The following is a 12,539-nucleotide window of genomic DNA, read 5'->3' as shown; positions in this document are numbered from 1 at the left end:
ATTATTTTAATCCCTAGTATACACATGTTGGCATCTATGAAGGATAGCAATTGTTTTCATGTAATTATACCTGTAGTTACTTTTTTTATGATGATATCAGTGAAATGTTTGTACATTATTATAATTTAATTATTAAATTTTCATTACTTGTAACTTATTCCAGTATTTTTGTTCCCATCTGTATATTATGATTAGCTAACCATGCCAGTAATCTTTGGTTAAATTGACTCAGTTACCCTTGTTTCTGATACTCCTTGCATTAATACACAAACATTACAGTACAAACAATGATGCTTGTGATTTTTTTTTCTTGTTCTACCTCATGTGTCTGAGACTTTGACAACCTGACCTTCCCACCTATACCATTTCTCTTCACATTAGTTACTGTACTATCTATGTCACACCTCTTGCTACTCTCTGACCACCTTCATTTTCCTGTTGCCTTCTCTCATCTTTTCCTCACTGTCATGTCTTTCACTCTGTGCTTTTGTATACCCGCCCCCCTCTCTTTCATCCTTGGGCATCTTCTTTCTGTCCTTCCATAAACTTGACAGTTTATGGAAGCATATTCAAACCTATCGCTGTATCTCTCTCTCTCTCTCTCTCTCTCTCTCTCTGAAACCTCTCGGGATATCCCTTCCCATTTATATATATATATAAATACTTTCAAATTGTGTGTGTTTTGTATATAATATTGCAATTTCCCTACATCCCACTGTATAATATCTGAACACGTGAAGTGTGAATAATCAGTTCATATGTTGTTGCTAACAACTTATGCAGAATGTTCATATGAGGTGTTTGTAATAAAACCATTCTTTTAAATTTTCTAATAAGTCTTCTCCATTTTGAGTGCATACAAGCTTTATGTCTTATACCATTTTCAAAATTAGCATATCTGAGTTAACATTTATGTTCTTATTAGAACTGAAATTTGATTATTAAATTTATTATTATTATTATAAAGGCACCTTCATGGAGTCCAAAGACTCATTGCAGGAGACCCAATCTATTCACACAATATATCATACCTCTCCTTGAACCCATTAACAGATAAAGCACTCGCAACTGACTCTTGCAATCCATTCCATGCATTCAGAACTCTCCAAGCACAAAAATCTAGTCTTCACATCCTTACTAACCACACCTTTATTTAACTTCCAGGGATGACCCCTTGTTCTGGCCCCTCCAGTCAAGTGCTGAAACATTTCCTCTACATTAATCCTATAAAACCCTTTAAGCAATGTAAATGTTTCTATCATATCCCCTCTTTTTCTCCTATTAACCAACTTCTGCATTCCACATACCCTCAATCTATATTCATAGGAAACATTCCACAGACCACTCACCATCTTGGTCACTCACTTCTGAATCTTCTCCACTGCTTCCACATCCCCAAGAAACCCAGGGGACCAGACTTGAGCACAGTAATTCAGATGTGGACATATCAAGGCCTTATAAAGAGGAATATCAACTTCCTTATGTCTACTTGTTAATGTGCTCTTCAATAGCCAAGTAATCTTATGAGGTACCTTAGCAGTATGTCCTCTAAACTTTCACTCTCTGTCTACTACCACCCCTAAATCTCTAGTTTCATCTATTTCCTAGAGTACAGTGCCATCAATGTGATACATGGCTTGTAATCTATTAATCCCAAAATGTATGACTTTGCATTTCTCAACATTAAACTGATACCCATTATATTTTGCCCATATTGAGCCTATTTAAATTATCCTTGATTAACTATTACTCTACCTAATTTCACATCATCAGAAACAACTGAATATTTCCTATATTATTTATGTACAAATTAAACAGCAATGGTCCCAACACTGAACCTTGTGGCACACCACTAGTCACCTGTTTTTGCCATTTACCATTGATAAAAGAGGCAGATACCTTTCGATATGTCTAATTCTTTATGGGTGTGCTATGCAAATGATTTTTGTTGAGTCACTTGCTGATAAAAATGGTTTGGTCCATTTTTATTTCTCAAATTTTAAATCTGTAATATTTATTATAGTTGTATTATTATATGAAACTTGCTTAAAAATATTATATACTTCTTTCATTTTGATTCATTTCTTTTGAAGCCTGAAAACTTAATTTTGAGTCAGTTTTATTTTATAATTTAAAAAAATGTGGATTATATCTGCTGCATGACGTAATATCCAGAAAGATGCAATCAAAGGCAGGAGAACTGTATATTTGAATTTGAAGAAACTATTGCACAGCATTTAAGCTGCACATTTGTTTTCACACGGGCGTGTGCTATGCATTACTTTGCCTATCTAAATGGATGACCATGCTTAAAATAATCTTAAAACTGATATCATTCATATAAGCATTCAGATTTCTAAATCTTTTAAAGAACTACTGTTAGGGAATATTTTTATAACTTGCAGTTTGAAATTACAATGCAACTTTCAGTTATTTTAAATTTTTTTTAGAGAGTCTGAGGCTTCCTATACTGCAATGGATGGAAAGAAATCAGAATGGTATGTGTTAAGATTTGTATAAAATATGTTCATGATCTTGAGATTTTTCTTAGGGTCTTATTTCCTTTTGGGGTTTTTCTGATAACTGAATTTCTTTGTGCTCTTTATAAAATTGTTTGAGAGAAGTATTTAAAATTTCCTTTTCCCTTCTTTCTTTCTGTTCATTAATTAGGATTATTGAAGGATAATGTATCATTCCTTGCTACTTTAACTTCTAATAGGATAGAAATATGGTTGCTCTAAATTTGTTGTTTCCAAGACTTTGGTTAAATAAAATTGTAAAAATATTTTAAAAACAATTAAATTAAAATGTATGCAAATACCTTTCATTGTAGAAGCATTCCGTTCTATATTTTTAGCTTCTATTCAGAAAAAAAAGCTTGATATTAAATGTTATGTTGCCAAAGATATAAATATATATGTATTTTAAGAAGGATTGAGGATATTTAACATGATAGATGATTAAGCTGAGAAGAATTTACTTTTGTAACTCAGTATTAATACTTTGGCATTATATTATGTGTACTCATTATTCTAAGGTATGCTTCACTGATTTTTGTTGTATAACTTTTATCACAAATTAATGTTTAATGCATAATTGCATGATCTGATGTGCATGCATAAGTGTGCATTGGCCTTCAATGCCTTTGTGACTCTGAGGAGATTGAATATTTTTTCTTCACTGTTAGTAAGCAGGAAAAGAGTGTCATTTTCAATTTTTTTAAAACTTTCATTTATTTATCATTAATATATTAAAAAGTCCCTTTGAGTGGAGTTTCATAAGTTATGTGAAGAGCTTTTCAATCAGTTTCAGTCAATGGTATTTCAAAATTTCTGCAATAGTCCAGGATCTTTTAGCAAATCAGCACATTCCAACATAGGATAGCATCTGAAAAATTTAGATTGGAATAAAATGAAGGATTAAAGGCCAAATAAATAAATGAACTTTAATCATATAGAAAAATTTATTAAAGCTTTTTAAGCTTTTTGTGAGAGTTCCAAATTGTAATACATTATGTTATGCAGGAGCAAAAGATTATGAGTAAGAGTTGTTTGTAATCAAAATACTTTTGATTCCTTGTTAACATATAATTGTCACTTAGCTCTTGGTCATTTATGCATGCTTGGTCCATGCTTCTCATTTTTCAGTTTAGTCCTTCAATAAGACTAGAAGAGCCATAAGTTAATGGCATTTTGTATATTGAGAAGAAAAATGGAGAAGGATTATGTGTATTCATAAATAGATCGTGTATTTAAATTTCCAAATTAGCAAAAGTTGCTTTATATATAAAATGCATTGTTTGTTGAGTTATAAAATTGAATTAAAAACTTAAATCATGTGTGTGTCACTCCAGGTGGAACTGATATTGCATTTGGACACCCAACTCTCATAGGAGCCCAGAAATTTCATGAATCTATATTTCATTAAACAGTATGTAATCCAATTTTTCTTTCACTATAGCATTTTCAAACCATTGGAAGAGTGGGGATTATGCTCAGAATCAAAGCCCCGATATATAGTTATTATTATTAGTGGTATTATTTTTCAGAAATAGATATGCTAACTACTTGGGTTTCTTAGAAAATCTGTTTCTAAACAAGTTAAACCTTTTGTTTGTCTACAAACAAAAGGTTTAACTTGTTAGAAATGGAAAGAAAGAAATTGTTTAGAAATCGAAGAATATTTTATCCTTGTTTTATTTTACAACTATTAAACTGTTGGTATAATAGTTGTAAAATTACTATATAATATTTTTATATTAAAACAGTAATTATCTGCTAATAAATATTACAAATAGATTTCTACCATTATGCTGTCTCTCTGTCAACAATTATACAGATTTTTTTAAATCTTATTATTATATAAAAATGCTTAGGCATGCATTATATAGAGGATATTAAGCACACCAAAATTTTATATCAGTTGCATGGATCTATAGAAAATGTTTTCCTTGCTAAAATGAATTATCATCATCACATAGTAATAGATTATTTTTTATTGCAAATAGTATTGTAGTTGAGAAGGTGACTCCATAGCTCATTCAGTAATGACAATACCCCTTAGGTTGGAAATTCCTGTGTTTGAATCTCATCTGTGATGTGATATGTGAGGAATATTTATAAGAGCTTTTCAGTTGAAGGTGAGTTATCTGGTCTCATCTTCAGGGGTATAAACTCTGTATAAAAAGACTGTAAAAAAGTATTTTTGTCCTAAAAGACATGCAGTAGAGAATGCATCCAATTCATATACTTACAGATATGTTCCGTAACCTTCAAATAGTCAATCTCCAACGGACATTGTTGTCATCTGATTCCCAAAACAATTCTTTATAACCGTATATTCAGTTAACTGTATCATCAGTGGAATTAATTTCCCAATACAGTTAGATAATTGAGAAAGTACTATATTCTCTTCTGATAGGATGATTAAAACTCTGTCAATATTTCATGCATTGCAGGCATTCCCCCCCCCCCCCATATCTTAGGGTATGCATGGTTGCAGTTTGTTGTAAACACATGGAGATGTTTTCTAATGTGTAAAGCAACTGAATTTTAGATGATTTTATGGAAGCATACAAAAACTTAAACAGGCTGCATGATGCACAAGCATGAAAGTTAAGGCTTCACCCCCCCCCCCCCCACACACACACAGTTTTTGCACATTCAGTATCTTGTTTAAATCCATATACATTCTGTAAGGATGGACATGTTTTTGGTTTTGTTTATTATAAGGTTATTTGTATATCAAAATCACCTTTGTGACTTTCTGTATTTATTATGCAGTTCTGTCCACAAATTATTTTGTGGATAGATTTTTATGTTTCAAGCTTTTTTTTTTTTTTTTTAAATATAAAATTTGAGGCATTCACATATTTTGATAAATATTTTTGTTATATGAGGTCAAAATGGAGCAACATGTACCATCTGATCACTTTAGTTATAGTCTATTGAAGTATGCAAGAATGTTATTTAATATATGGTTTGGCAATAACAGTTCTACCTTGTCACTCTTAAGCCTGATCTGAATAATTGCATACCAAGATCTAAGACAAGAGCAGGATGACAAGGTTTTGTTAGGAAGGGGGAAAAATAAAAGGGATTAAAAAAGACTGAAAATCTGTTAGAATAAAGTGGAAGTTTTGATTAATTAATAAAACAAACAAAATTATATAACCACAGTGTGAGTGTCAGAGCAAGATAGTAATATCTAAATTTTTCCAGTTGTCCAAATTTTAAAAGCAATGCATGTAATGTTAAGTTTCTAGTTTTCTAAGATCCAATGTTCAGAATTTGCATTGCAAGACATACTGTAATGAGAGAGAATTACTGTCATCAGTAATTTGATTTACTGAAATATACACATTTCATTAATCAATTTCAGTGCATATACATTTTAGTGTACAAAAAACCTTGGTATTATTTTTTGTTTCCTATAGTACTTCTCTCCTGCTCAGCTCCTGACACTTTATATAGCTCAAATCCATTCACTTTTGGAATACTGTTCCCACTTTTGGGGTGGTGCACCTAACTTCCCTCAGAATGCTGAGTTGTATTCAAATGCAAGCAATTTGCTTAATTGATAAATCCCTTTCCTCACTGACTTCTTCCAGTTGCTCTCCCACCCCCACTTTATTGTCACATTATTGTCTCTTTTATAAGTATTTCGATGGGTGCTGTTACACTGAACTGGCTGCTACATGAGCAGCTGCCAGTCACTCATATACAGTTCATCTCAAAACTCATCCAATCAACTTCTCGCCCACTGTCTTCATTCCCTACACCTCTTTGGAGCAATCTTCTCCGTACTGTTTTCCCTCAATCATTTTCCTACAAACCTTGAGGTCTTCAAAAACATGACAAATTCTTTCTAACAACTTGCCCCCCCCCCCAGCACTGTTATGTCATATGTCTTGGACCTCTCATGTGTTAGACTGATATAATATCTACCATTAAATATTTTTAGTCGTGTATATATATATTGAAAGGAAAGATTAGCAAAGCAGGCGTTTGATGCAAAGATAGCAGGAAAAAATGACCACTGCGTAGTTAGAAGTGCCTCAGAAGATCGAAATATAAGCTGATTTATTGGAGTTTTGGAAGATAATAGACTAATTTAGAAGAAACTTGTCAATAGGAAGTTAGTAATAATGTAAACTTTTTTTTATATAGTAATCATAGCATCCAGTGCATCCCTTGAGGTTAGGTATCAGGAATTTGATGATGACGATGATTATTTGTATATATATATTAATATTCTTATGATAGCTTATAACTTCAATTTTTGATTTGGGTGATATTTAATTCTGTTAGCAAGTATGCAAATGAAGAATTAATATTTTGTTACCTTTCCCTGTAAAAATGTGGATCTTATAACTACCGTTGCCTGCCTGTAGCTATACTAGTTTCTTATTAGTGATATTATTAGGTATTTGAAATAATAGGACAAGTTACACTGTTGTTTGTCCTTCAATAGGGAAGTCATTCGAACACCTCTCTCATTCTTCACCTTTTGGATATGTTGTATCACCATACCCTCATCCAAATGGCACTTTGGGAACAGTATCAATGGTAAGTTATTATTTTTTATGAAAATGCTTATAATCATTACTGATTTGTGAAATGTTTAAGGAAGCCCAACAAAATTTGGTTACAAAATTATTAGATTAAGAACTTTTCTGCTTTCATTTTTAAACATACCACTATTATAATATTCTTTATTACTTATATACTTCATGAATTTAACTTAAAAAATCTCAACTCAATAAAAGAGTTTAAAATACTTAATTAAAATACAAATAAGTATGGAAATAAAGAGATGAATTATTTCTAATCGGTTTGTGGGGGGAGGGGGTATTGACACTTTTTTTAGATAATATGTATGTGAACCAATGGCAAATCCCTGATTTTTTTTTGTGGAGGAAAAGAAATAAAACTATATTTTAAATATTTCTTCATATATTGCTCATATAATTTACTTCAATTTTTCACTAATGAAAAGCATTTTGAAATTTTTAATTTAGATTATAATTCAGTTGTATGTTTTTTTTTTTTTTTTAGCTGAAAGTTCAGAATTATTTTGTTTTAATTTTGCCCCTTCTTCGAATCCACCACTGATATAAACTGTCATACTTTTTATGAACATATTTGTGGGTTTAAAACAAATAATTTGTAATTTTTTTATATTCCAGTATCAGGTTGGTGAATTATTGCAATTATTTTTATAATGTATGACAGCAGCAGCAGTATCAAATGCAGATAGAATGAAATCGAGTAAAAAAAATAAAATCTAATATCACAGTTTATATAATTTTTTACAGTAGTTTTTTTCAGCTACATTTTTCCACATACAAATTACTGATTTCGTGTAGGTGGAAATGTTAAAGGCATGTTTTTAAGTAGCAGTCTTTATTCATCTCACCACTGTAGTTATGAATAATAATACATATTATACCAATCCCAAGCGAATAGATGTAGTCTATTATTTGGAAATTTGTGATAAGTTTAATGAATTCAGATAAGGTACATCTTACTTTATTTCATTTGTTTTCAATTGATAAATTGGATGGGACAGTCACATCTCATGTATATGTAATCCGGTGAAGGTTATAATTTGAGTTTATTGACAGGTTGGCAAGAAGTAAAATAAGCTTATTCCCATGCTAGCAGCTTTTCCCAATACATTATAATATTCTTTATTACTTATTTACTTCATGAATTTAACTTAAAAAATCTCAACTCAATAAAAGAGTTTAAAATACTTAATTAAAATACAAATAAGTATGGAAATAAGATTATAAGATCATAAAAAAGGTGCATTTTGCACAATATTGTTGTATATTGACTTGTTCATTATCAAAGCAAACTGTTACTACAGTTAATGTTGTCATTTGTAACTAACTTATAATTTTGTTTTGAGTTATTTTGCCACTAAAATTGCTTTCATTTAAACTGAAATCGAGGCTTGAGAGATTTTAGTAAGCTCTTAAATATAATTTTTTACTAAATTCTAACCAGTCAGATTGAAATTAGTACTTTGTGTCATTTTGAATCATTTTCCAAATTCCACAGATGAACAAACAGTGGCCAAGTGCGCAGAATGTAAGTGCTTATGCATTTTGCAGAATGTATTTAAAAAAAGTCTTTCTCTCTCCTTTCTTGCTTACTTTCTTTTTTTTTCCCACTTACCGATTAAGTGTTTTAATTGCTGTGCTCATGTTTACCATTATGTTTAGTACATTTAAAGTAATCTTGTAATCTGATGATGTTATAGTGACTGTCAAGATAGTGATAATAAATTTATTCATTCCAGTTCTGTGGTTTTCTTAATAAAGTGAAAATTGGTAACAACATTGGTTATTTTAGATATAGAAATGATATTCTCTATAGATCTAAAGAAAAGCAAATGTGGTTAAATGGATCCATTTGGACTCATTTAAGCCTTCTGATTTATTAAAAAACTTAAGAATCTTCATATGTATTATTAAATAGAAGTGAATTTTTAAATGAAAATTTAACTAGGTTTATCATTCACTTCAGCTAGTCATTATTTTTAATTTTTTTTTAATATGAATCTCATCCACAAAAGTTTGTAAATCTATCATGCATTAGTAATGCAAGTGGTTTAAGGATTAGTTAATCTGGAACTCTTCATATAGAGGCAAAACATGGTACTTTTTCAAACCACTTCGGTCCCCTGTCGAGCATTATGATAATCTTACAATGCATAATGAAAATCATCTATCACATTATTATTATTACTCTCCTATATCTTGCTGCTAACATCGTCTTCCAAATTTCTCATCTTTCTCTCTCTCTCTCTCTCTCTCTTTTTCATGGCCATCCTCAACCAGTTGTTTTTACTGCTATTTTAGTATTCTTTTGCATCTGTTGCTTTCTTCTGGAAATCGAAACTAGTAAGAACTGCCCAAAATTGTATTAAACTTCCCCAAATTTATGTATGTATATTCTAATTACATGTCTGTCTGTTTCTTTCAGACTTGACAGAAAACCCACACAGGTAGATGCATACATAAACTTTTGAACAATTATCTTTCTCACAATATGGGGTCATCAAAACCTTGTCAGCAGAGCCTCCAACCTTTGTTCCGCTCAATTTTCTCTTACAGCAGAACTTGCCTTTATTTGCCAAACCTTCTCCAACGGTTACAATGCCACAAAAATCTATAAATTATCAGTCCCTTCCACCTCCTCACATCCCTCTCAACATACTACAGTAATGAGCCAAATGGAAATGTCATAATTGCCATTTCTATTTGGTTCAAGTAAACCTATCATTAACAAATACTCAAGGAAAAAGACAAGGTTCTATTTCCATTTCCATTTGGCTGCAGATTAGGTAGGTGTCTTTCCTCGGATATCATTTGTAGTTCCTTGTTGAGATCTGTTTTGCATCCATATTATTATTTTGAATTTTTCAGATCACATTTTTTCTTGAACCATTCGTTTCTATTAGGCAGGTATGAATGGTGTATATATCTAATCAGTGATTTGTTTTAAATGTGTTTATTTTCTCTGTCCTCAGACTGTTTCAGCTGTTGAGTTATTTGGAGAATACCATGTCCATGCTCTTTTAGGTTTCCCGTTGAAGAAGGAATTGGTTATGGTCAGAGATTTACTTAGTGCAAACTAAATTAATTACTACATAAAGACATTCACATATATCTATGCCATAGTAGGATTCACATGGCCTGTGAGTTGGATTGGAGATGTAATTTAGAGAAGTGATTAACTTGTAGATGTATAAAGTTTATTGTTAAGCTAATGTTATTTTGATAATCCGTGTTACATTTTCAACTGAAATATTTTATTATGCAATTGTAAACATTGCACAAAAATTACATGTAGTCACAATTTACTAAAGACAAGTACATAGTTTGTACCAAGTCATCTTAAATTGTTTTTAATGCAAACAGTTCACAACCAAGTATCAGGGCTCAATTATATAATAAAATCTTATTTAGTGTTCTACTACGACACTAAAACACTAGATTGTTTTACAGTTTCTTTCTTTTCACTTCTTACCTTGATGTAGAGCTTGGGTACAGTGTCAATGTATATTTTCTGATCGATGATGCTGTTATGAACAGTAGTCAAATATTGCAGTATTAATTTTCCATTTTAATTAATATAAAGATGCCTATATAGTCTCAAAGTAACTTCCATTACATTGGATTCAAACTTTTGAAGAAAAGTTTGAATCCAATGTCATGAGTGGAGGAACTTTTTTTTTTTTTTTGGCATATTCCAGAGTTAGTCAATATTTTATGCAGGTAAGTAGGCTTTTGTTTTTCCTAGAAGAAAGGTTTATAATTCTACAACAAGCAAAATTTATTTCAGTTGATTTCCAATGGGCTGAAATAAATATTATTGCTTGGATCCCAAGAATTGTGCATCTGTCAAAATCTGTTCTTGTCTAGGAATGAATGTTGGTAAACTGGATTCATTTGTTTGATCATTTCACTACTCAGCAGTGCAACATAGTTCTTGTTCAGTGATGGCATTTATTATCATAAGTTACATGCCAAACATTTCAGAATTTGTTATAATAACATACTATTTCGCATAATTTAAATATTAAAAGCTCTACAAATTTTAGTGAGGATCTCAGATACTAAATTTCCCCAAAATCCATTAATTCAGGGCAGCACTTTTGTTAATTTGATATAACCACTTGCTCTACTTTTTTTTTCTACTTGCCAGTTTTAGTCTCCTTAACTGGCGTTTGATGAGCAGGTTGACCTCTCAACCAACATGCTGTTGTAGGTGCTGTGGGATTCCGTATATCAGGGTTTCTCAAACTTTTTCTGCGACGGAACACTTCACAAATCCTGAAATTTTCACGGAACACCTTGGTTATTTTGTCATGTATTAATAATTAATTGGTAATTTAGCTGACTTTATTAATAATAATTAATAATTAATTAAGCATCAAGTAAACTATCATTAAATTAATTTATGCTGATTTTCATTGACATATCTTCTGATCACTAAAAATTTATAATATTATTATAAGTACTTGCGAGTGAATGCAGACTTTTTCTCCTGTGTGCTGGTAGTTTTCCCCTCCTTTTGTACATCCTGGAGATCTTTGTAGGCTTGAGGTGGATGACTCACTATCTGTTCTGTCACAAACACCTTCGGTAAGAGACTTCGTAATACCAAAATTAAACTAAGTGCCTTGTCTCTTATTTGTATTAGAATTTAAATCTGTATTCCTATTACTTTTAAAAAAGTAATTTTTAAATTACTTTTTTAAAAGTAATTTAAAACTGCAATACGAACTTGCGAAGAAAGTATTAATAGATTTGAAAACCGGGTACAGACTACAAGAGTCATATTTAAAAATATGACTCTTGGTCACTGATATTTGCTACACAGATGTCATTTCCTTCAGTTATGAGAACAGAGGATATGCCACCCATTGTTATAATCTGCTTGCAGGCAATTTTTATGACCCGTCATAAACAGCGATATTCCCTTTCCCAAATGTTGAAAGGTTTCGATGTATGAAAATTAACGATACGCGGATGTTATTAGGCGTTCTGGGTCTGAGCTTTTCGACATATTCACGAATATTATTCTTCTCAGAATATTTCTACTATAAAATATTTATTCATGAAAAATGCTTAGAAAACTAAAATGACAAATTATAGAACTTCTCGCTTAACACCTATTCACCTTCCGCGGAACACAGTTTGAGAAACCCTGCCGTATTCATTCACAATACGCTCCATTCTTGGCGATCAGCGGAGACAACTTTGGCCAAGTCAGTGGTCAGCCGCTGGTTCCGCAGGTCATCCTTGACCTGCCCAAACCACGTTTTCCTTGGTGCTGCTCGCTGAACTCCTCCAGTGGGCATGTCGTTCACGCCAGAGTAGCTTGCGAGGCAGCCGACTGGTGTTCATTCTATAGATTTGGTCGCAGTCTACGTTTTTGTATTTGTTCTTCAACGGCAGGTTGGTTGTCACACCTTGCCCGAATAGTCTCATTACAGTGGCAATCACGAAGCGAAACACCCAG

The 12,539-nt window shown here is 31.7% G+C and overlaps 1 protein-coding gene across 5 annotated transcripts in view; it reads left to right on the top strand.

The window, feature by feature from the left end:
- LOC150099507 (transcription factor 7-like 2) overlaps window positions 1–12,539 on the top strand; it is a 427,945-nt gene that overhangs the window by 44,917 nt on the left and 370,489 nt on the right. For 2 of the 5 annotated variants that reach the window (XM_090403544.1, XM_090403543.1), the window contains exons 3-5: window positions 2,451–2,498; window positions 6,973–7,067; window positions 8,568–8,597. In XM_090403544.1, coding sequence (XP_090259670.1) covers window positions 2,451–2,498; window positions 6,973–7,067; window positions 8,568–8,597 — 173 coding nt within the window. The remainder of the gene's footprint in view (window positions 1–2,450; window positions 2,499–6,972; window positions 7,068–8,567; window positions 8,598–12,539) is intronic. The other 3 variants (XM_090403547.1, XM_090403546.1, XM_090403548.1) reach the window with 3 other exon arrangements.

Source organism: Typopeltis vanoorti, chromosome 14 (genome assembly GCF_054136105.1).
Source record: "Typopeltis vanoorti isolate ZY-2024b chromosome 14, IOZ_Tvanoo_1.0, whole genome shotgun sequence".
Classification (NCBI taxonomy): domain Eukaryota; kingdom Metazoa; phylum Arthropoda; class Arachnida; order Uropygi; family Thelyphonidae; genus Typopeltis; species Typopeltis vanoorti.
This window is presented reverse-complemented; position numbering and strand designations above follow the sequence as displayed.